This window comes from Anneissia japonica, unplaced genomic scaffold, assembly GCF_011630105.1.
Source record: "Anneissia japonica isolate Jap-2015-1 unplaced genomic scaffold, ASM1163010v1 scaffold685_len2926416_cov193, whole genome shotgun sequence".
In the NCBI taxonomy this organism is placed as follows: Eukaryota; Metazoa; Echinodermata; class Crinoidea; order Comatulida; family Comatulidae; genus Anneissia; species Anneissia japonica.
Genome location: NW_022692922.1, coordinates 1,624,992 through 1,649,135, shown reverse-complemented (window position 1 = coordinate 1,649,135; position 24,144 = coordinate 1,624,992). Strand labels below are relative to the sequence as shown.

General features: G+C 32.0%; 1 protein-coding gene across 3 annotated transcripts in view; it reads left to right on the top strand.

The window, feature by feature from the left end:
* The window catches only part of LOC117100517 (nuclear receptor subfamily 1 group D member 1-like), a 71,711-nt gene that overhangs the window by 25,689 nt on the left and 21,878 nt on the right, over nt 1-24,144 (top strand). For 2 of the 3 annotated variants that reach the window (XM_033240256.1, XM_033240258.1), the window contains exon 2: nt 5,326-5,480. In XM_033240256.1, the coding sequence (XP_033096147.1) occupies nt 5,326-5,480 (155 nt within the window). Of the gene's footprint in view, nt 1-5,067; nt 5,208-5,325; nt 5,481-24,144 lie in introns of those variants that run through there. The other variant, XM_033240257.1, reaches the window with a different exon arrangement.

Below are 24,144 nucleotides of genomic sequence, written 5' to 3'. Positions count from 1 at the left end.
TACCCAATAAAATTGTACACTTTCAAACCCCTTCTTCCCCCCCCCCCTCTTTTAAAGCATTTTTTTTACTCTTTTGAAAAGTGTGAACATTTTGATGGCCCTAATAACATTTTGTGAATTTTGTATATAATGGATTAGTGGTAGTATCTTCATTTTTTATTCAAACAGTAAACAAATAATTAACTATATAAAATAAAAATTATGTAATGAGTTTATAATATAAAATAAAAGAAATATATACAATTGTAGCTTTCATTGTTAAAAAAAAAACACTATAATGAGTTGTATAATTTAACATTTTTGTGTAATTTTAAATGATCACCAAATTGTTTGTTTTAAATGCTAAATTTTTGTTTGACCATTTGCCAAATACTCAACTTGATAAATAAGGATGTGTGCTTACTTTACCTTGAAAGGGATATTTAACTTCTGAATTTGACTCATTTAATTATCTGTTAAGTCAGTATTATTGTATCTTCGAAACTTATCTTTGATGACTTTATGCTATAGTCAATTGTTCCTCCTTTATTTAAAGTTCCTCTTTTTTTTTAAAGTGAACCTCAAACAAATGAAAACCTTGTGAACAAATGTTAAATAATATACAATGAACTATGTTTAGGAATTTTGAAAAATGATATATAAATAAGTTAGTATGTTGAATGATGGGTAGATTAAAGTTTATATATTACTTTACAGACTAAAGTACATGGATAACAATGAAGTTTATTATAGTAGCTACTAGGCAAAACATGTTTATTTAAATTCCCAGACTCGACTTGACTTCTATTGTTGTACAGCATTGATGCAAAATAATAAAAAGTATATATTTATACTGCTAGTTCAAAACAGTCTTATAAATCATACTTAGTGATTTATTTGATCTGTTTACTTTTATGACAAGAGTCCAGTTCCAAAAATGCACATTATATCATAATTCTGTCTATAAATTATATATAGGCATCATATGCACTTCACATTAATTAGATACTGCTATTTTGGATCCAGATGAAATACTGTCTGCTTTATGATGAATTTACAGTATGATTTACGAATATACTATGTAGAGATATCAGTCTGTTTTATGAATATTGATAAATTTAGTCTACTGCTACTAGGAACAATGACACTTGAATCAATGAATGATTTTAAAATATGAGATGGTATCTCTGATGATAATAGTGGTCAATGATATTTTGTCCTACCTGGTGTGTTAATGTACTGAATGCTCAGTACGTTCTGAAATACTTGGGAAAAAATTTTCCAAGTGAATCGGGTGGGAATTCAACCAACAACCTCCAGATAACTAGCCTGTTGTCTTAACCACTAGACCACTGAGCTTGCGCTTAGTGACTAAGATTTGAATCTGATCCCCAAATAGCAGCGGGTACTGCAAATGTTATTCGTATGGTATTTGGCTTAGTAGTTTTAATAATAGGAATGATGTTTTGCCCTACTTGACATGGAATGCTGAGAAGGCATAGAGTTGCCATTGCTTTACGTTTTGGCTACTAGTTTTAAGGCTTAATCAAGTGACAATATGATATCATTGTTTAGTTGTTTTTCTTTTTTTTTATTGTTTTTCTTTTTTTTTTAGTTTTTGAATAATCCTTGTGTCACATTTCTTCTCTGGAATATAAGGTACTTAATGAATCGGGCAACACAAGTATGATTTTTAAATTATCAGTTAGCTTTAAATAGGAAAAGGAAACGGTTCTTATATATGTATTGCGGCATATGGTAACGATAGCATTTAGCTTTGGGTGCATTCACCTTTTACATGCCTGTTGGAAATGTTAGCATCCTGAAAATTGCATCAAATCATTGGCTAAGATACAATGCATGTCATCATTGAATCGAGATCAATATAATGTTAAATGCTGATTATTATGTTTACATTGTGTCTCCTTTAAGAATGTACTTAAATCTCATTCTGTTGAATGTTCATTATCATGTTAGTGAGTAATGTAGGCATAAGTATTAAATGTTAATACTTTTTAAATTATGATATTTATCTTATAACATTGTGAAATCTGCTGTAGTTAGCACCAAGGCAAAGAGTTTCCTAGGCTGCTAATTCTATTGGTCAATTGTTAACAGCATTGTCTTTATCAGGAAACGCAAGCAGGGACAGGGAAGTTAGTTGGTACTTGGTGGTACATGGGTTGTATAAATTAGGGACACATAGGTGGTTGGTTGTACGTGGGTGGTTAGTGGACAATTGGGGTACATTTAAGTATGTGGGTGGTACATTGGTGTATGGAATGGTATTTTGGGAGGTAAGTTGATGGTACATGTGGAGTACTTTCAGGGTATATCGTGGTATATAATGCTTGACTTATTCCAGATTCACCATACACTTTTCTATGCCAAGTATTAGCATAGTTTTGTAGTAGACTGTACACAATGTACCAATGATTATATTTCTTTTGCAAGATTTTATTAAGACTTAACAAGCTGAGCGTTTGGCTAATTTGTATGGTTCCTGCCTCTTGCACACCAGGTTCCGGGTTCGATACCCGGCTCTGTGTCGAGTATTGAATTCGGGTCTTTTATAATAACAAAAAAACGCTCAGCTCCTCGAATAGACCTCTCAGGAGAAGTAGGCGAGTTAAGGACCGTGTTTGTATCTGTTTGATGTTTATTTAAGGCATTTATTTATAAATTAGCACCGGACCTGCTTACAAGCATTGCCTTCTTAGTTTCGGTATTATACCATAGGTGGTGGAATGAATAAATTTATTATTATTAAGTTTATTATTATTATTATATTATTAGTCAGGACTGTAGCCTCATGAAATGTAATCGCTCTTTTATTCTGAATAATTGTTCTATATGTACATTAAGTTTTTATGTGAGAATATTTATAAATCTAGCTAAATTAATTGTGCAAAATATTTAGTTGAGTATTAGGCCCAATAAAAAAAATTATGAGTTTATCACCCTTGCGGCCATGTCTTCTATGGTATTGAAAAATATATATAAAGAAATAGTAATATATTATTACTATTTATTTATTTTTTTTTAGTAAATAGTAGATATTGTTTGTATTATCTAAATCATATTTTACTTTGAATATCAATGCACTAGCAAACAACTCAAGGGTGATATTTTGCTTCAGCAAAATAAAAATATAAAAAAATAACCTCCTTCCCTCATCACTTTTCCAGCCTAGATAGGCTAATAAATTAATAATTTTCTTTCTAGGGCCTTAAGATCAGATTTTGTAGAGAATTTATATTTTTGATTCCTTTTGGTTTGGTGATCTGCCATTGACAATTCTAGCCAGAGGGTTAATAAAGCAGCTTAAATGCAAACGTGACTATACATGCATCTATTGTGCATGAAATGTGACTTCAGAATATCAAAAAATCATACATACTTTTTCGATTTGTGAATACAAGGTTGCATTATGGGAATGTTTTGACCTTGGTGGGTTTTTGGTCCTTAGCTGTTTATATACTTTATACTCACCTTGGCCATAATCCAGTGGATTTCTTTTAACCTTGGATTGTACTTTTTTTGGGGTTATATATTTAACTGTATCTTTTTTGTACATGCTTTCTTTGGTGTAATGGCTATATATACCTATCAGACTTTTAAATTTTGAAATAAAATTATGATTAGGCCCAATAAAAAAAATTATTAGTTTATCACACCCGCGCGCGTGTCTTCTATGGTACTGGGAGAAAAAAAACCCCATTTTTGATGAAATTTTTTTTTTTTAATTTTATTTATTTATTTTTTTTCATTTATTTTATTACATAGTTAGTAGATATTGTTTGTACTATCTAAATTATGTTTTACTTTGAATATCAATGCACCAGCAAACAACCCAAGGGTGATATTTGGCTTTAGCAAAATAAAAAATTTTAAAAAAAGCCTCCCTCCTTCATCACTTTTCCTGCCCAGATAGGGCTGTCTCTTATACACATCTAGATGTGTATAAGAGACAGGCTTAAGACTGTCCCCTGCAACTATCTACAAGGTCATGTGCTGTCTCTTATACACATCTAGATGTGTATAAGAGACAGACTTTATACACATCATTATATTTCCTGTTCATATTACCAGTAGAGTCCCTCTCTCATTCATTTTACTCAGCACTGCGCATATATTAGGGCCAATAGAAAAAAATTATTAGTTTATCACCCTCGCATGCATTTCTTCTATGGTACTGAAAAAAAAACATATTTTAGAAGAAACCTTTTTTTTTTGAAAAAGAAAAAAATTTGAAATTTTTTTTTTTCCACTTTTTTAAAATTAAACAGTAAATATTGTTTGTATTATCTCAATCATGTTTTACTTTGAAAATCAATACACCAGCAAACAACCCCAGGGTGATACTTGGCTTTAGCAAAATAAAAAATAAAAAAAAGCCTCCTTCCCTCATCACTTTTCCTGCCCAGATAGGGTGATAAGCTAATAATATTTTTTATAGGGCCTTATAATTCATTTATTGTGAATATGTTAAAAATGACATCAGATTTGGTTAAAATTTTATTTTTGTATTACATTGGAAAAAGCCTTTGAAGACAGTGTATTTTGTATTTGGTAGGCAATAAGGAAAAATGAATGAGATACTTTACTTATGCATGCAAATGACAGTGAAAATATATGATAGAATATAATGAGAACCATGATTGAACTTTTATAAATGATATTCATATTATTCTATGTATAATGGACAGAAAATGGACAATGTAAATAATACACAGTAGGCGTATGCTTAGGAGTAATGAGATTGTATTAGGATTTGCCTATGAAAGATGAAAATTATTTGTAGTCATGTTCCGCTTGGGTGCACATGATGCCTATGCACTTCGGAGGTCAGTGAACTCCATCTGTAGCACAGTATTCTTGTGATCTTTCTAATTTTCCAATTGCCCTGGGCGTTAGCTAGGGTCTGCTTTTGCCGTTTGACTCGAGTAAAATAATAAGATATCAGACATGGGCGAAGTGCTTTGGTCCCTGTTGGTAGAAATGTGATGTTTTGTGCTTCGTGTGATGGTACCTACTTTACAAAATTGAATTTATAGGTTTTCTGTAGCGCATTCAAGCATTGATGGATGATTAGCTAATCAATACGGAAAACAGACTGAACAAGGTTGTCATTTTCATTGGTCCGTGTGGTATTGTTGCATAAAAATATTCTAAATGTAATCATATGAATTACACAAAAGGATTCATATTTTATGTAGTTGCATCTGGTAAGTCTGTCACTGTGTTACTTATAACATGATTGTTTTTCCTTGGATTTTTAGACAAAGACGTACCTGTATTGATAATACACATTTTTATTATTGAACTGTCTGGTATTTATTTCAGATTCGCAAGGAATGAACATGGAGATGATCCAGTCGCAGCAACAGGAGGATAAGCAGTTGAGCAAGTTGAATGAAGACCTGTGTTTGCCTTGTAAAGTGTGTGGGGACAAATCGTCCGGCTTCCACTACGGGGTGATGGCTTGTGAAGGCTGCAAGGTAAGCTGTTACTGCATACCCTATGGAAAATAGCAGATGATAATGATAAATGTCTGTTGCTACTGGAATTGCTATTGGTAATTACAAGCCTACGAACAACCATTACCTGGGGTTTTTTTTATTCAATGCATATGTGCATAACTAAAAACGACATTTTGTCTGGGAATTTCCACTGACCAACCAATATAATGATAATAATAAATAATAATAATTTTAAAAAATAAAATAAAATAATAATAATAATAGTAAAATAATAATAATAATTGTAAAATAATAATAATAATAATAATAGTAAAATAATAATAATAATTGTAAAATAATAATAATAGTAAAATAATAATAATAATAATAATTGTAAAATAATAATAATAATAATAATAGTAATAATAATAAATAATAATAATAATAGTAGCAAAATAATAGTAGCAAAATAATAATAATAATAGTACTAAAATAATAATGTAATAAAAGCATAAGTTTTAACTTACTTATATATTATTTATTTTAATTATAAAGCATTTTCTATTATCTAAAAAGAACTAAATTAGATATACATGCAGAGTAGTAGGCCTACTATGGATTCTGTTAGGTGTTTTGTGCCTACTGTGCATGACTGCAAATTGCTTCATATTTTGGTCTAGGATAGACTAGACAAGACGACTCTTACAATGATATACTCATACGATTTTTATTTTACTAACAAGCTTGTTTTATGAATGGGTGCAATCCCCTCACCCATGGCAGCAAATTAGTTCCACCAAAGTAAGTTAAAATACTAAAAACCTACCATTACTTTTTTTTTTTTATAGGAATAGAGATTTATTTCCACATTCTTGGATTTAGTTCTACTCTCATTTTACACACACACTCCCCCAGGCCTATATCCCTGTTGTGATCGGCAGATGTTGCATGCTCACAGCTGCACATAGCGTGCTTGCAACTTTCCTACATCATACTTAACAATACTAGGTTAATGAAAAAACAAATTTCTGCAGTCATTTATTGATTAAAAACAATAATGATAAGCAATGTTAGGCATAGATATCATTCTAAATTTTCACTTATGGTGTTGGTTTTTTTTTTCTTTGTACAAACAGAATAAAGGTGATTATTTTTATATTTTGTGACCAACGATATTGAAGGCCCATTTTTGGACCCCGACCAACAGTTTTGGATGCACTGGGTTAGATAATCTATGTCAATGTATAGAAGAAAGAATACTTCTTTCAGACAGTATTTAACATAATAATTTTACAATATATAATATTAATTCCTTGTCCCCCCCCCCCCAAGAAATTTAATTTATTGTCAGATACAAAGTAAATGAAACTTACTTCTCCGGACATGTACTGATACTGTAGCATACTAGACAAAAATATGAAAACACAAGATACCTGACCAGAGTATTTTAGAATTGTTTGTATAATTTTTAAAAATGTAAATGAGATGTTTGTAAATGAAGTGGACTTACTTTGGCTAATGCCATGTATTTAAATAATACAAAACAGCTTCACTAGCTCTGGCTAACTACGTCAGGTGAAAGAGACAAACTTGAATATTTGTCAGCATACCGTATAGTGAGAAAGACAAAAGGGAATATGCAATAATGAATAATAGTGTATATGCTGATTGTAATTGTAAACTTCATGGTGGCATGTCCAGTATGTCAACATAATATATTATTTCTTTAAAGCATTGTTATGTATTTAGTACTACTGGTATTGAACTTGGAATGAGTATAGTTTTGTCAAGGTGAGAAAAAGAACAGGAAGGTTGTACAAATACAAATGCTTGCCTAAAGTAAAACATTACAATTGCACCTGTTCGCGTAAATTCCCAATTTAGGCCGAAGAATTGTGATAGAATCTGGTACATCTATTTTCAAGAATTGAGGTGGCTTAAGAGTAGTGATATAATCTAGACTAAAAACCAGGTGCTAAGAAAATATGGTTAGCAGCACTGGAGAATGATCTATCAGTAAAGCTAAGGGGCTTAACAATAAATATAACCTTGGAAAAGAAAGAGGAAGTACTTAAGTATGTTGATATTATAGCATTTGCACTTAATGATGAGACACACCTTGAATTCTGAATGAAATTTTATAATATTTGATCCAAATAGCCTTTCTACCCTAAAGGCAAATAATAACTTATTACATTTTTCTCAAAAAGAAAAAAAATATATGTTAAAATTCAAAACCAAAACATAAAACATGACAGTAGCTACAGTTTTAGATTTTAAATTTATTGTTTTATAAGATACAAGACTATAAAAGGATTGTTGTAGGAATGTATTGCTAATAATTTTTTTTTTGGAAAAATGTATTGTCCCAGTCAGGATTTAAACATTCAGATTTCAATTTCGGATACTCTGCCAGCTGAGCTATAAGGCCAAATGTTATACAGACACTTTGAGCCCATTCACACTTAAGAGTTACGTCGGCTCAGGTCCGGCCCAGGTTTGTAATTTTTTTAAATGTGAACAATCAATAAATGTTAAGCCGAACCTGAGCTGACCTAAATTTATTCAGACTTTTAAGTCGGCCCAGGTCCCACAATGTGGGACCTGGGCCGACCCAACTTCAGAGCTGACTTGCACGAAAAAAAAAAACCCATTGAGAAATATATTGTTAAGGAAACTGTAGAGTAATGTTTTTGTATTCAGTTGAACTATAGTTGTTGAATAAAATTTGTTATATAAAAGGTTTCCTTGTCTAACTCATTACTACTCACAGCCTCTGTGCGAAGCATAAGCATGCAACATCACGCACCACGTTGTAAACATAATAATAGAACCGGGAAATACCATGTGATACGAACCTTATGGGCAGTTTGGCAGAGGACGTATGCTGCGACTTTCTTTTCTACAGTTGAATTGCAGTAAAAAATATATATATATATATATACAAGCTCAAGAGAACTGTTTTTTGTATAGCACACATTAATTTCACAAGTTTATATTCTAAAATCATAACATTGTATAGCGGTATCATTCTTTCTGTTGAACGTCTTCCTTGCGTTCGTGAAGCTACTCACGTGACCCCGAGTCTGGTTTTGCACAGAGTAAAGTCGAGCTGCGCTTAATATGCGTCTTGGTTGTTATAATAATTATCGTCGCCATAATCATGAAGCAAAATGCTACGCTTAAAAAATCGAAAATGTATAAGGACAATAATTAATTGAAATTATGGTTCATGTTTTGCGCGAATTCCATGTGTTTATTCTTGGTTGGGATTTACTATTCGCCATCATGTAATGCGATATCCACAAACTTCCTGTCCTCTAATTTATCGAACCGGCCCAAAAGAGAAGTGTGAACGTTCGTAAGGCGGCCCTGGGCCGACTTAAAAAATAACTGTGAACGGGAAAATTCAAGTCGGCCCTGAATCGGCCGTATTTAAGGCGGCCCTGGGCTGACCCTAGGCCAGCCTAATAAGTGTGATTGAGCTCTTAGATTTTGCCATGGTATTATGTAATACACAATCTTATGTGGTATGTAATGCATGATTCAAAAGAAGGATCTGATTATTGTCCAAAATTATATAAAATTTAAATTGCATTTTAGCATTAAAGATATGTTAACTGTATAAAATGTTATAATGTTTATAATAAGTATAACGAAATTGGTTCAAATGGATTGAAAATGTACGAATTAAATCCATCTTTGCCCTCTTTAAAAGCTCGATGACACAACGTCTCTTGCCGCTTATCGATGGCAGATTGAGCTGATTGTCCATAAAAATGATCCGTTGTTCGTGCCTTATCGCATTTTCCATGGAATCGCTTAGGCCTACCACCACTGGGCTGTATATGCCTAGCTTAAAGACGTCTAAATTGATGTCTTAACCATTTAAGTTAGCAGTATCCTTGTGATGATTTTGTGATGTTTTCTTAAAATGTTTGAATTGTTTTTGTTTAGCTAATGCTTCCATCAAATTAAGATCAATATTATAAAATCAAAACATCATGGTTATTAACATTAACAAGAATTTTTTTTTTGTGCTGGTCTATGTTAGTTTCAATATCTTATTAAAGCAGAATGGAAATAGACATTTTTAAAAAATGACATGTTTTTATCTTTTTCATTATAGAATGATTTAAGTGTTAAATACTTAGTGTTCAGTAGGTGCATTGAATGTTGAGAGGGTTCTCTAACAGTACCTTAGATTTACATATTCCAAGCTCAATGCTTCATGCTTCATGCCACATGCAATTGTCCAGCTGCAGCACGTGTCCGATTAACTCTCATGTGCGTGATTAAGGTGTGTTTGTGAATTGGAAAAATCACAATTTTTGGAGTATTCAAATTGAGAACTATCACTGTTCAGTGAAACATGATCACCATGAACATCTTGAATTCGTATGTATTATAACAGTACCGCGTTTTCTAGATTATAAGCCAATAACTTTTGAAGTATGTTTAAAAATCGTGAAATTGAAGGGTTGATTTTTGTAATAAAAAAATATTGCGGAACTCAAACTTAAGCGGTCTTATTCGCAGCCAAGCTAAAGCCTAAGATAACATGCACAGAATAGTTGAATTTTTTACTGATCATGCAAATACTACCAGCAACTACAACCCCATGAAATATTCATATTTTCATTTTCTTGATTAATCTATGATTTGAAGAGAGTTGAAAATTTCTTTTGTTACAGTACAGATGTTTGTGCATCTGTCACTATGTGTTTACAAACTCATCATCATTATCATCGTGTTTTATTATTTTCTGTTTACAAAACGTCCATTGAGTAAGACTCGGGCTATGTTCCTACACAAGACGTAGGCCTAGATTTGCCTCATTTAACATACCGCCAGTTAAAAAACATGGGATTTGCAGGATAAAATAGGTCAAATTACTAGTCCACATGAATGAAAATCATACATTTATAAACCACAAAAGATGTTAATGCTATCAGAATATTTTGATGTTTAGGGCACTTTTCACTAATTAGTGTGTTTGGGGGCGCCCTTCACCTGCAAATTCTTCCGTCCCTCGATTTTTAGGTCTAGGGGTTGGATCGTCTGATGTTTTGGATAATTAACAATTATCGTTGATTTTTGGTCTATGAATACATAATTAATAATCTGCAGAAGACTGGTTAACCATGATTCACCAGCTCAAAATTGCACCCTTGACAATGGTTAACCATGATTCACCAGCTCAAAATTGCATTCTTATGGTGGTAGGCCTTTGACACCTGGAGCAAGGGTGTTTGGTCATCAAAGCAGAGGTCCTTCTTCATACCTGTCTCTTATACACATCTAGATGTGTATAAGAGACAGGAGTAAAGTCGAGCTGCGCTTAATATGCGTCTTGGTTGTTTAAAATACTTTTCAAATCATAATTTAAAAAAGAAATGATGTTATATAATTATTCTTATGAACAGAATATTTGTTATACTACAGATAAGGACAAACTAACCCATTGTATATTAAAACAGAGGAAAGTCGACTAATTTACATGATTTCAAAAGCCTCATAATAGGTAGGGGATACCATGATTTGGTTATGTAACCATATTACTGCATAAGTGAATTAACTATGATGTTTATTCGCAATGTTTTTCCATCGAATCTTTATTTAAAGCACAGTTGCTTGCACGATCGTTGCATGACAAAACAACTATTGAGGAAAACGATGACAAAAATAACATTTCTCAAGGCCAATGGACCGTGGGTTGCTGAAGAACAATTGGGTATTCTCTAGGAACAACCTAGGCCTAGTTACTAGATTTCAATGTTAAAAGTTAAAATTGAAAACGTCATAAGTGTGACCTAAAAGGAAAATTTAATAATTTTATTTATTTGATTGAAAAATCGATCAATTCTCGGCAGTCAACTTAATTTTTGCGGTGTTTTTCCATTATTGGTGGATATAGCTACCTATCCTCAGAAACATTAAGGGGCCCTTATAAGTTTTGGAGGGATGGTAGCACAGATTTAAGTTTCAATTGGAACAAAATTAACAGTTGCTTGAAATAAATCTTAAGTTTTTTTTATATAATTTAATAGTAGTTTTAGCAAGAACAGTCCCTTAAATTTATATTTGAACTTCAAGATTCATAAAGTTTTATTTAAAAAAACATTTTAAAATAACATGTAATCCGCTTTTAAGAAAGTGCATAATGAGATGATGTGACCTTGAACAGATGAATGAAGAAAAGGAGTATGGGATAGCTTTATAGCGTAAGTAAGGAAAAGCAGATGCAAATAATTATGATGTTGTTCATGTAGTATACAGTAAAGCCTTGACTTATCAGTAAATAATGAAGGCTCAAGTACAGATGCAGATGAAATCTATAGAAGTAGACACTTTAAGCATACTGTCTTAAAGGGGAAGAATCATCCTCAAGGTTAAAGCCAAATGACAGGAAGTGATAATAATGTGATGGCCATTTAGGAAATTTATTGTAAATGATTTTTTTTTTCTGTAGGTATATAAAATCTTTATATTATATTATTATTCTTTTTCTGTACATTGTACTGGTATTCAAGAGGTTGAGACTCATCAATAAATAGAACATATACATTTAAAACTAGATAGTATTCAAGATTCAGACTATTAATTGCAATCGAGAAGATTGAAAGCAATTCAATCAGATATTCATTATTAAAAATATATAATTTTTTATATTTATCATTTAATAAGTTACTATATTCATTATTTTAATGTATAATTTGCAATATTCATCGCTTAAAATTTACTACATTTATCATTTAAATATTTAATATATTCATTATGTAAATGTATTTTACTATATATTCATCATTTAAAATATAATTTCCTATTCATCATTTAAATAAAATTTACTATATTCATCATTTAAATATATTAAATTCACTATTTTCATTTAATTAAATATAATTTTCTGTATTGGTCATTCATATATAATTTAGTATATTCATTATTTATATGTAATATATTCATCATTTAAATATAATCCAGTATATTCATCATTTAAATAGAATTTACTATATTCCTTATTTATATATAATTTAGTATATTCATCATTTAAATATAATTTACTATATTCATGATTTAAATCAAATGTGTATGTTATTTGTATTGTTTTCAATATTTATTTATGCAACTGCACCACTTTGAAAAACAGTACACAGGTGCTGAAAGTGCATGCAGTGAAAAGGCAATAAATAAATAAATAAATAAAGTAAATGTAATTTACTATCATTTAAATATAACTTACTGTATTCATTATTTAAATATAATTTACTATCATCTCCCCTTTGTATTTATGAAATTCAGTTGCCAGTGAAAAGTATATTTTGGATTTCGCATTTCGGGTTATGGTTACCGACACTATACAAGTATACACTATTATTATATTAAATGCTCAGAACAATCATCATCACTATGATATCTTATTACTATAGACTAGCTAGAATGATTTTTTTTATCAATTGATATTTAATTATTAACATAGAGAAAATATCTTTCATTATTATTCATATATAATTGCAAATCTAATTCAGATGAAAATAATATTCAACCACTTTTTAATATTTTTTGAAATAGTTTACAAACATCAATCCTTAAGATGCTTCTATCTCCTACTATGATTAATTTATCTCTAGATTCCTTGTTAGTGTAGATAATTTGAATTTTACCGGAGGGATATAGCCTTGCCATACTATAGTCATAGCTATGTTATTGTCACAAACCTTCTATCACACTCTACAGTTCAGGTGATTTATTCAGAAAAAGTTCAGTGTAGTTTGCAGAAATTGTAAAAAAAAACAAAAAAGAAACGGCACTATTTAAGTCACTCAGCTCTTCCCATTTTGAAGAGTGCACCATCAAATTGAGGACCATTCTAATTCCAAGACTCTCCTCTAATTCGAGACCACTTTTTCAAAGAACTAAATTAACAACCTTTAATTTTTAGCACAAATCTAACCCAACGTAGAGACCACCCCATTTTTCTTATTTATTTTTTTTTATTCTCTAATTCTCTTTCATAAGTAAATATAGATTTAACACAAATCTAGGATTATTTATTAGTTCTAGTTTTAGATTTCCTGTCTCCCTGTCTTTTCTATGTGAATCGTTTTATGTTTAGCTGTTGTTATAAGGAATAAATGAAACGAATGAATGCACACTTTATGTACATACTAATAAGAATTATGGCTTGAGAAAAATTCTTAGTTGTCAAGCATATTAACAGACAATTCAATATTACAGTATAGGTATTCAGTCGTAGTGCAGAAATGCAATATTTATTATTTCCTGTACATGACAATCACACACTGTTATGTTGATCAGTAAGTGGTTGGTCTGTGTGTAAAAAAAGCAAGCTGCAACAATAGGTATGTTATGACATTAAGAAGCATTATGTGGCACTATAAGTAGCAGTCTGGCGGGGGTACCTGGAGAGCCATGTCCTTGCAGTAGTAGGAATTTTGCCAAATCGTGCCTAACATTCACAAACATTTTTGAAGCAAAGATAAATTTTATTTGTAGAACAAACATGCAAACTGACTCTTAATATGTAATATGATTTAAAATTTCTGTCGCATTATATTATTTTTTATGTCTATTAGTTTTGAATTCAGGTTTTAGAGTAAAAACCTTTTTTAATATATTGTCAACCGATCTTTCATAAGACACAAAAAGCATGTTGGACGGAAAACTTTGGAATGGTAACCGTTCCCAAGTTTTCCGTCAAACATGCATTTTGTGTCGTAGAGAAAATCAATTGCACAACATATCAAAATATTTTTTCCTCGGGAGCCTTGCTTTCAAAAACACTTAATTAGAAATGGAATTTATTGCAGATAGTTCTATAGAAATATGGGAATAATATTAATACTATATAAATATTATCTTCTGGTATTAAGATGTAATATGTGCCTGTGGGCATTGCCTTCAGTTCTCAGAACCCACATCCTGGACCTACAAAAGGAGGTAACAAATATACTATAATACCTCCTTGGTCCTACTAATCCTACATACATTGACCTGTTATGTCCTTCCTGGTATAGTACCGCATAATGTTGGTATAACTACGTTCTTCCCCATGGCAATGTTTTTGTATCTTCCACCCAGTTGTTGTATTGTGTTTTTGTAGGGCAAATGTATAGCTTCTATACATGTCCCATACAATGACATTTCAATCCAACCAATATGATTAAACTTTTCGAGTTAGCATTGGAATATCTTTTAATCAATTTCCATTATATGAACTATTTGAAAGAGATTAGCTTCATTCTGAATGTTAAGACTCTATCAAAGCTAAATTGATTACTGTACATGTTAATAAAAATTTTAGCAGTTCTCACAGTGCAGTGTATTCCAATTATGAAGTGGATATACCAAGTAATTATGCAGAAGTAATAAACTAGAATTCAATAGAATAGACCTTGCTTATAGATTGCATTAAGCATGTACTTTTGTCAACAAGTCAATGAACCTGGGCTATGAAAACACAACTGGAGGGAGAACTGTACAAGGTCCAATCAGCTAGGCCCATGGCACTGGGGTAGAGCTTAGATCTTATTAGATTTAACTTAAATATTTAGGGATGTAGGCCAAGGATTGCCAATCACTTTTACAGTGACAATCTCCTTTCACTAACACATCACAGATATATATATATTATTAGCATTGTGTAGACAATCGTAACACTAAGTGAAATGGGTATATATGGGAGACAACCCCCAACCCACACTTTTTATAAAAACTGCACCAAGTTCTTTATTGAGACCAACATGTTTTATGAACAATCTATGAGATCTCCCAACAAAGTACATAAACCACCAAAAACCTGCCAGAAGTAGTAATTAAATATTATTAAATGCTTTTTAATACTTACTTAACTTAGTTCAATATGACATTGTAAAACATGTTAATTTATAAACAGCAACAAAATTGTTATAGACAAAGTGTAGAAGTATATTTTGAACTTGAACAAGGTTACATCAAGTTTTAATCAAGATTCATGTCTAACTAGAAACTTTTACCCCCTGCAACTTTTGTCAAAATGAGGTTGGCTGGAGTGGTTTAACCAGAGTTTAGCCTTTTCCCAACCTCACAAATACAATCAACCCCTAGTAACAAGTCAAACTCAAAACTTGGATACTCAATCATAGCTGTGGAAACAAGTAAATTAACTCTTGTTAAGGAGCTTCTATTAGTGTTGACACCTTTATCCAATGTAGTTACGCTAATTTAAAAACTAGTTAACGGAAATTTGATAACATGTATAGCCACAGTAGAACTACAAATTAGAGATACAGCACAGCATTGGAAAAAGACATATTTTATTGCAAATATTAATACAGTAGAACCCCCTACAGTATTAAAAAGACAAATAAAACGCCACCTTAATAGGGTATCTCTGAATACGGGTTTGTTCGATAGTGTTAAAAGATATACTTTAATTAATTTTTTGACCAAAAAAAAGTGTCCCTTAGGGATGTCCCCTTAATAATAGTGGGTGTCCCAAAGGAGGGGTTCTACAGTAATAAATATAAAACATTAGAATTGCTAATGTTTTTAGGCCCTATTCATCTGTAACTACAATATGAAGATGAAGATGTCACCATTAATTATGATTACACAATAACTTGAAAATGATCATCAAATTTCTCTTTAAATTTTTAAGCACAATTTTTCCATCCAGTTTTTACAAAATACAAAAATGAATACAAATCCAAAAATGTTAGGCCAAGTAAAAAAAAAAGTAGTTTCTCGTCCTAATATTTTGAAAAAAGGAGAATAAGGGCACTTTTTTTTACTCCGAGATGGTAAATCCAAAATTGTCGATGGGAAACAGCTACTTTCTCACTTTACTACCAATAATACATCCAAAACCACAAATGATCAAGAGAGGAATTTTACTGATGTGAGTTAGCCAGATTTTCGTAAAATAAAGGGAATAAAAACTAGTAGTGCTTTTATTTGGCCTTACAATATTTTAAACTGAACGCATATTTCTAAGCATAGGATCCCCACACTAGTGTACTTAGCACTATTCTGAGAAACTGGACGTGGCCCCCACATTTCAGAAATCCTAAATCCGCCCCTGCCATCAGTGTGAAAAAAATTCTTTGGAACGATTCCAACTCATTTTATTCCTGTATATAATTTAATTGTTATCGTGTGAATCTAGAAAAGCTTAATACTTTGCTTCCACTGCCTGTGGCATAGAGATCTATAGGCCTAATGTTGCCTTGGGCTGCTTTTAAAAACCTGTCTGCCTGTAATTCAAATTTTGAAATAATGTTGGAGGCCTACAAGTTCATGAATGTTTCCAAAGCTTAGGTTACAAAATTGATGGTTACATTGACTAAACATCATCCAGGATTACCCCATGAATCCAACATACCAGCTGACAAGACCTATTTAGCAATTATTTCTATAAGTAGGACTCTCTTCCAAGGTGTCAAACCAAACGTTTAAAGGAACATTACCAACTTGATCATAACATGAGAAATGTCACCAAACCATAAGATTAAAAGATGTCACCTAATCACTCGAGATCACAACATGAGAAATGTCACCCATTTCTCCTATTGCATTTTATTCCTGTTTAAAAAAAATAAATGGATGTTGAACATTTCAAATTAAGATAAAAAGCTGTACCTGCGTTGGCATCACAGTTGCTAGGCTATATATTTCCAGGGCTTGTTACAATCGAGTTTGCTATTTATATGTGTGCATTTATTGTCAATTTTTTTATTATGTCACTTTAATTCTGGTGTAAATTGTATAGATGAAGTCTAACATCACTGTTTAACTTGAAAATTATAAGTTTGAAAAATAGAAAATAAATAAAATATTCACCCAGCCATTGGGAGGAGACATCCTCTCCCAGTTTCTACTCGATGTTCCACAAGTCGTTTAAGGTTTTGTCATCTACAAAGGAGTGCCTTTTTTTTTTTTTCTGGATCCTACCTTTTAAAAATATCTAGAACTGCCCCAGTCCTACTTTGATTTATCCCACTTCTAACAAGTTTGGTGCCATAAGGCACCTTGTGATTCCGATGTCAGTAGGATGAAAATAAAATAATAACACAGTAGAAACCCTCATTTATGTATGGGAGAGGCCAAGAGGCGATTGTAAGAATCATTCGTACGTAAAATCGGGAATTGTATGAAATTCCTATGTTTTTGCGCTACCGATTGCTAGGCTGGGCTACGCTAGGCCTGAACTTGGATGTGTTGGATTGGAGCCAAAATTGCGCTCAATTCAAAATGCCAATTGTAATAATGTACACTTGTCAAAGTGTATACAAACTTTTTTCTCGTACAGGTAATAAAATATGATTTATTTTCTAGCTTACGAAGAAACACCGCCCCATGGTCGTTGCAACAGGACGAGTAACGTCACAGCACTTTCCACGGTGTCAAGTAAAAATACTGGTTGGCTGTAGACAGCACTTGAACTTGTTTTTTTTGTTTTTTTTTGTTTACAATACGAATTGTACTAAGCCTACATTAAAATTTATGAATAATAAAATGAAAAAGAAATTGTGGGTAGAAATGGTAGATTAACAATTGATACTTGACACGCGTGTGTGTTTTGTACATGAAATAGGAACTTTATTTATGACCACAATGACATGATTTTACGGTCATAAAATCTGGAATTGGTTAAATTGGGGTCCGTAAATGAGGGTTTCTACTGTAATTATTATTTTTATAAAATGGCAATATTATTCTGAAATAAAAATCAAGGGTGCTGTGGATGTTTAGATATTGAAAAGGTGTGTTTTAAGGTTGGTATTGAAAATAGCAACTGAGGGTGATTCTGCAAATGTTCACTGAAGGAGTGACAGCTGAAAATATAAAAGATCTGTGGCCACATGCGATGTGGTGTTAACTCGATATATTTACAAAGGACATCAAGTAGGTAAGTGGATGGGGATGTAATTAAAAAGATTCTTACTCAATACTAAAATTTATTTCCACAATTTAGTTGTCACTTGCATTTAAAATCAGATATATATATTAATAAGAATGATAAATATGGCAAAGTGTTTAAAATAAGATTGTGTATTTGCATCCTGTCATCTGACTTAGGTTTACCTTTAGTAACCTTTACATTGTGTTTAAAAATGTGAAAACATTCCACTTAGCAGACAAGAACAAAGCAATTTCTTTGTATACAATTGTTTAATTCTTTCCAGTTGCAAAGCAATATGTGTCAACAACTTCAACAATAATAATAAGAAGCAGGTTAGGGTGATAGATCACAGAAAGGTCACAAAAGCTGGTTCAAATAAGTTTATTTTACATTTTTTGAATTTGACACATAATGATACCCATGGTGTGGGGGTGGGGAGTCAAAACTGTTTCCCTAGCTTTTCTATACTCACCCCTATTTTTCTTGTTCATTAGGGTCTATTATCAATTGACACAGAAAATTTAATAGTACCTAATTTATTCCGTATATTCTGTCGACATAGTTGCATCTCATCCATTGTATATAAATGCTCTTACAATTTATTCTGATTTTTTCCCCATCAGATTGTTTTGTTAGGGCTAGTGTAGTCTTTGCCTTCCATTGAACATGCAAAAGGATGTGCAGCTGTAATAATGTCTTCCAATACATTGTTAGTGAAGTATTTTTTTCGAAACTCATCGAAAAATAGCATTTATATCAAATATGGAGTGCTTCCACATAAATGTCATATTAAATCCTAAATAAGTAACAAATATTTGTTTTTATTTGGCCTTAGTTTAATGAGCGTTATTTACTATATTAATACCGGCATTCTGTAATTAGCTACAGGTCTTTCTCTAATGAAAGAGCCCCTCCAATTAAAGACAACTTTTCTATGGTCCCAATTTACCAAAATGTCTTTCATTTATCTAATTGGAGACCAAAGCTGCTGAAGACCATAGAAATCCCATCCACAAAAATGGTCTTTAATTGGAGTTAGACTTGTATCTTGAAGAATATAGAATATCATTTGAAAAGAAGTCACATTTTAAATAGGTTTATATTTATTAGGAAAAAAAAAAAAAAAAAAACAGTGATTGCCTTTGAATTAGGAATGGAAGCAGAAAAATTACCATTTTCATTGAACTCCCCCATTACCCTCCCCAACATTGGCCTATTTTTGTGTTCGAGGGGTGGGAGACTAAAATAATATATCTTCTATTGCAAATACATCAATAGTGGCAGTTTGGCGCAGCAGTTGAGGTTTGGGCTTTCAATTGTAAGGTCGGAGTTTTGAGTCTCCGCTGTGGAGATTTGCTTGTGTCCTTGGGAAAGGCACTTTAGCTACATTGCATAAGTCCACCCAGCTGTATCAATGGGTACCAGCAAACTGCTGGGGACTAACCTGCGACGGACTAGTGTCTGATCCAGTGGGAGTACAACTCTCATTCACTTCACTACAGAAACTGGGGATAAGCTGCAACCCTATGGGCCCCAGTGGCTCGGATAGGTTTAGTTTTAGTTAGTTAGTTGCAAATAAATCATATACAGTAAAAATCCAATGGCTAACATCACCGTATTTACATTACGTACAAAATCGATTACAAATAATTTAAAAGTATAAATTTTTACCATCAAAAAGGCACACAAAACAAAACAAATATTTACGCCAATTAAAAGTAAAATTATTATTATACTAAATCCCAATAAACCACCTGAATCAATTTAATTTAAACCAGAGGAACTATGATATGCTGTATTCATATACTGTACCTTAAAAGTGATTCTAAATTTACATTAATGCTGTTTGTACAGCGAACAGCTTTCAGCCTTAGAAAAAAAAACTAATATCGACCAATATTTACTTAGCATACTACCGTTTAGATAATATTTGCATTCTACCATGTGGTATAAATGATGGTATATTAATTGTCCATGCCAGATGTTTACTATCAGATAAATTTTCCAACTGGTGTACAATTAATATGAGTTAAATTTTTCTATGTTTCACATAGCATTTAATTTACTGTCTGTAGTTACCAAAGTTTGGATAAATGCTTGATTGATCTTTTCTTCCAATAATAGTAACTGATAATATTATTAGAAATAACAATATTGATATTCGAATATATAGTTTCAATCATCTGGTCATCTGAATTGCTTATAAACTATAACTGTTTGATCAGCAATACATGCACAAGCATGTTAATATTGTTGTTGACAATATATATTAACAATAATAGTAATATTGTTTGAAGGTTTGCATGGCAAAGTAATAATATATTAATGTTACGGTACACCACAAAGATAGTTCTGAAAAGAACTGTCGTTTGTTGAGAATGTCTCAACGTTTCTATTGAGATGCTTCAGTCGTTTTCTGGAGAATTATATCTGCATAATAATAGTATAGTAGAACCTCGATTTTACGTACGGTACGGGACCGGAGGGCGCTACGTAAATCGGGGGATTCATAAAATAGAGGTTGGGTTAAATTTGTGGTAACCTTTGACCTAATACTTACGTAACGCTCAATATACGTATGTATGAACCAACAATGTTACCTAGCTAGGCTAGACCTAGCTTCTAGTCCTACGAATAAAATCACTTTACGATGTCATAATAACGTGTTGAAATAAAACCATGTGTCTAGTGTATTAATTCATCACTTTATGTCTTTTATTTAACAAAAGAACGTGAAAATATTGTAAGATTACCTATACGACAAAGGTATAACTTGGGAATTCCCCTTCATGCCTATTCTAAACAACAGAGCTGTGGTGTTGTCTGGGCCTGTTGAGACAAACTAAACCCATGTGCACTGGTCGAGCCAACCAATTAATGTTCGTGTACGTGAAACAGCAAAACCATGTGCACTGCACTCGGCGAGCCAACCAATTAGCGTTCGTGTACGGAACTGCCTACTCAGCTTCGTGTAGAAAATTAGTTTTTCCATGGTTTGCCACACGAAGCTAAGGAGGAAAGCAATTATTTTGAGCACCATCGGTAGTTGTTCATCTCACTCAGTTCACTTGGTTTTAGATTATAGCAACCCAGTATTAGACTCAATCAACGTTGCTGTTTAATGAAAATACGTTGCATTATAGTTTGTTTATTGTTATAGTTTATTGTTATAGTCTTTTTATTTATGGTTGCTCTGAAAAGGGTCGTTTGTTTTGAATATTTTCGGGGTTTTGATGACGTCATCGTCGATACGAGGCGTACGTAAAACCGAGGGTTCGTATAACTGGGGTACGTAAAAACAAGGTTCTACTGTAATAGCAATAGTATTACTGTAATAATAGTAATAAAAGAAATAATAATAATGATAATTTATAATTATATTTTATAATAGTTAATATAATGTACAAATATTTGTTTGGTTACAAATAATTATACAGTAACATCTCCTAATTATAAACATCCCAATTACGAACTCTCGATTTTACAAACTCGATTTGCAATACGAACGATCTTTTTTACCTACAAAAACAATTCAAATTTCTGTATATTTAAAAGTCTCAAAAAACACTATGAAATGTTTCATTAGCTAAGAAAGAAAACAATTCAACCAATAAATTGACATAAAACTTTTTTAAATCGTGAAATATCTATCGTTTTCAGTAGAGATATAATATTCCATTTGTTTAAGCAGCTCCTGAATATGCAGTTGGAATACAGAATCTCACTTTTGATCATTGGGGATGCTATTCAGATAGATTCGCGATCTGTAAGAAAAGGATAATGACACTTGTTTTTGCAATAAATGATCATTTTTTTCCAAATAAAATTAATTGCTAGTTTGATGTCCCCGTCCTCATCAAATTTTGCAGCCTCATGAAAAGAATTTGCTATTTGCTGTTTTTAAAAAAATATCATTAATTTTTTCATGGACAATAAAAATAATGACTATTTGAAAGAATGATGTCAAGCCAAAGAAAAGGTGGGAACATAAATGGCAGAAATACATTTATCCAAAGATTCAATTTACTTCCTTTATAAAAAAAGACTATTTTTACTATTTACGGGCCTGTTTTCCATTAGTATATAGGATAGTAAAAAGCAAATAGTAAATACCCTCACCAAAAAATAATTTCAAATTTCGGACGTGAAAGTAACAATTAATTTTATTTGGCCTTTGAATGGTATCGTCTGCTTCACAGTCAGTTGTGGTCATGTTTATAAACAGACACAATTTAACATAGCATTAGTACCTCAAATTGGCCCGTCCTTGATCCTATTATTGTCTCTAATTCCTAGCTTTATTTTTCTGCGAATATTTAATTATGATTAATGTATAATTTTATTGGCTTGCAGGATGTGAAGATTGCTTTGTGTTGACATGTTAATGGAATTTAACTGCTTTGAAATGTATCTGCCCCAAAATGGGCACTATACTGAATTACTTACACAGAAAGATAATTACTTTACTAATTACTTTAATTCGTTATGATGTATAAATTTCCATCTTGATATTCAATTTTGACAGTAGTTTCTACCTGGTATGCATTTGTTTCTTCTAATATGCCACATAGATATTGATTTATATTACGTTGTACATTTGGCACGAAGAAGCCAAATGTGCAAATAGCAGTGGTGACAGTAATAGTGGTAATATAAATGGCCACTACTTGCCGTTGCTATATTAATAAATATAGGTAGATTAATGTTAGTACAGATACCTACTCTCGTTCCCAGACGAGGGGTCCAAGTTCCCCGACAGGGTGTCCACATCCCCACTCGGGAAAGCCTAGCCCCCAACACAAACCCTCCCCCGATCAGAAAAAAATTTAATTTGTCGGGGAACTTTTGTATTAAAATATAAATAAATTTTGTTTTAAATGTGGGATTCTTTATTTTAAAAAAATACTTTAAAAGAAAACTATGCCAGCTATGATTCCCAGATCGGGGTACTAAATCCTTGTCGGGGTATCCTGCCATGTGTCGAGAAAGAGCTGGCGTCACCACAGAGACCCATACGATCGCAATAGTATTTACACCTTGCACATATAGTAGCACTGTTTATAATCCTTAAAATTTGATAGCTTAAAAGGCATGCTTGAATTGCACTTTCGGCACTCGAGATTTGATTTTTCTCTGACGACCTTGCTGGAAATTACCAACAAGGCGTCCAAGCAGAGGGTCCACTCTTAAATAGGAATGTACGAACATATGGTATTATGTAGTAGGAAGTGATCTTCCTAAAATGGGGCGAGTGATTGGGTACTCAAATTTTAATCTAATGAGCCTACATAAAATATGTATTTATGTAATGTTCACAGTATTTTTTGGTGAGGGTATTTACTATTTACTATCCTACATACTAGAGGTAAACAGGCTCGTAAATAGTAAAAATAGTTTTTTAATAAAAGTAAAATGATTCTTTGTAATGTATTTCTGCTATTTATGTTTCCACCTCTTCTTACGCTTGACATCGTACTATCAGATAGTCATTATTTTTATTGTCCATGGAAAAATGAATGTTTTTTTGGAAAAATAGCAAATAGAATTTTTTTTTTCATGAGGCTCCAAAATTTGATGAGAGCGGGGACGGGAAAATAGCAATTAATTTTATTTGACCTAACACAAGTTTTTTTTTGTTTTTTTTTAGAAAATTTGAAAATATAATTAAAACAAACCACACACCACCACACTGGTGTAAAAAAATGTCAGCGCATAGTTCCCCAACCAATTGATCAAAGATATTGGCAACTTTTAAGCCGGGTTTTCACTGCGTCGTATTAACATCGCACCACGAATCTA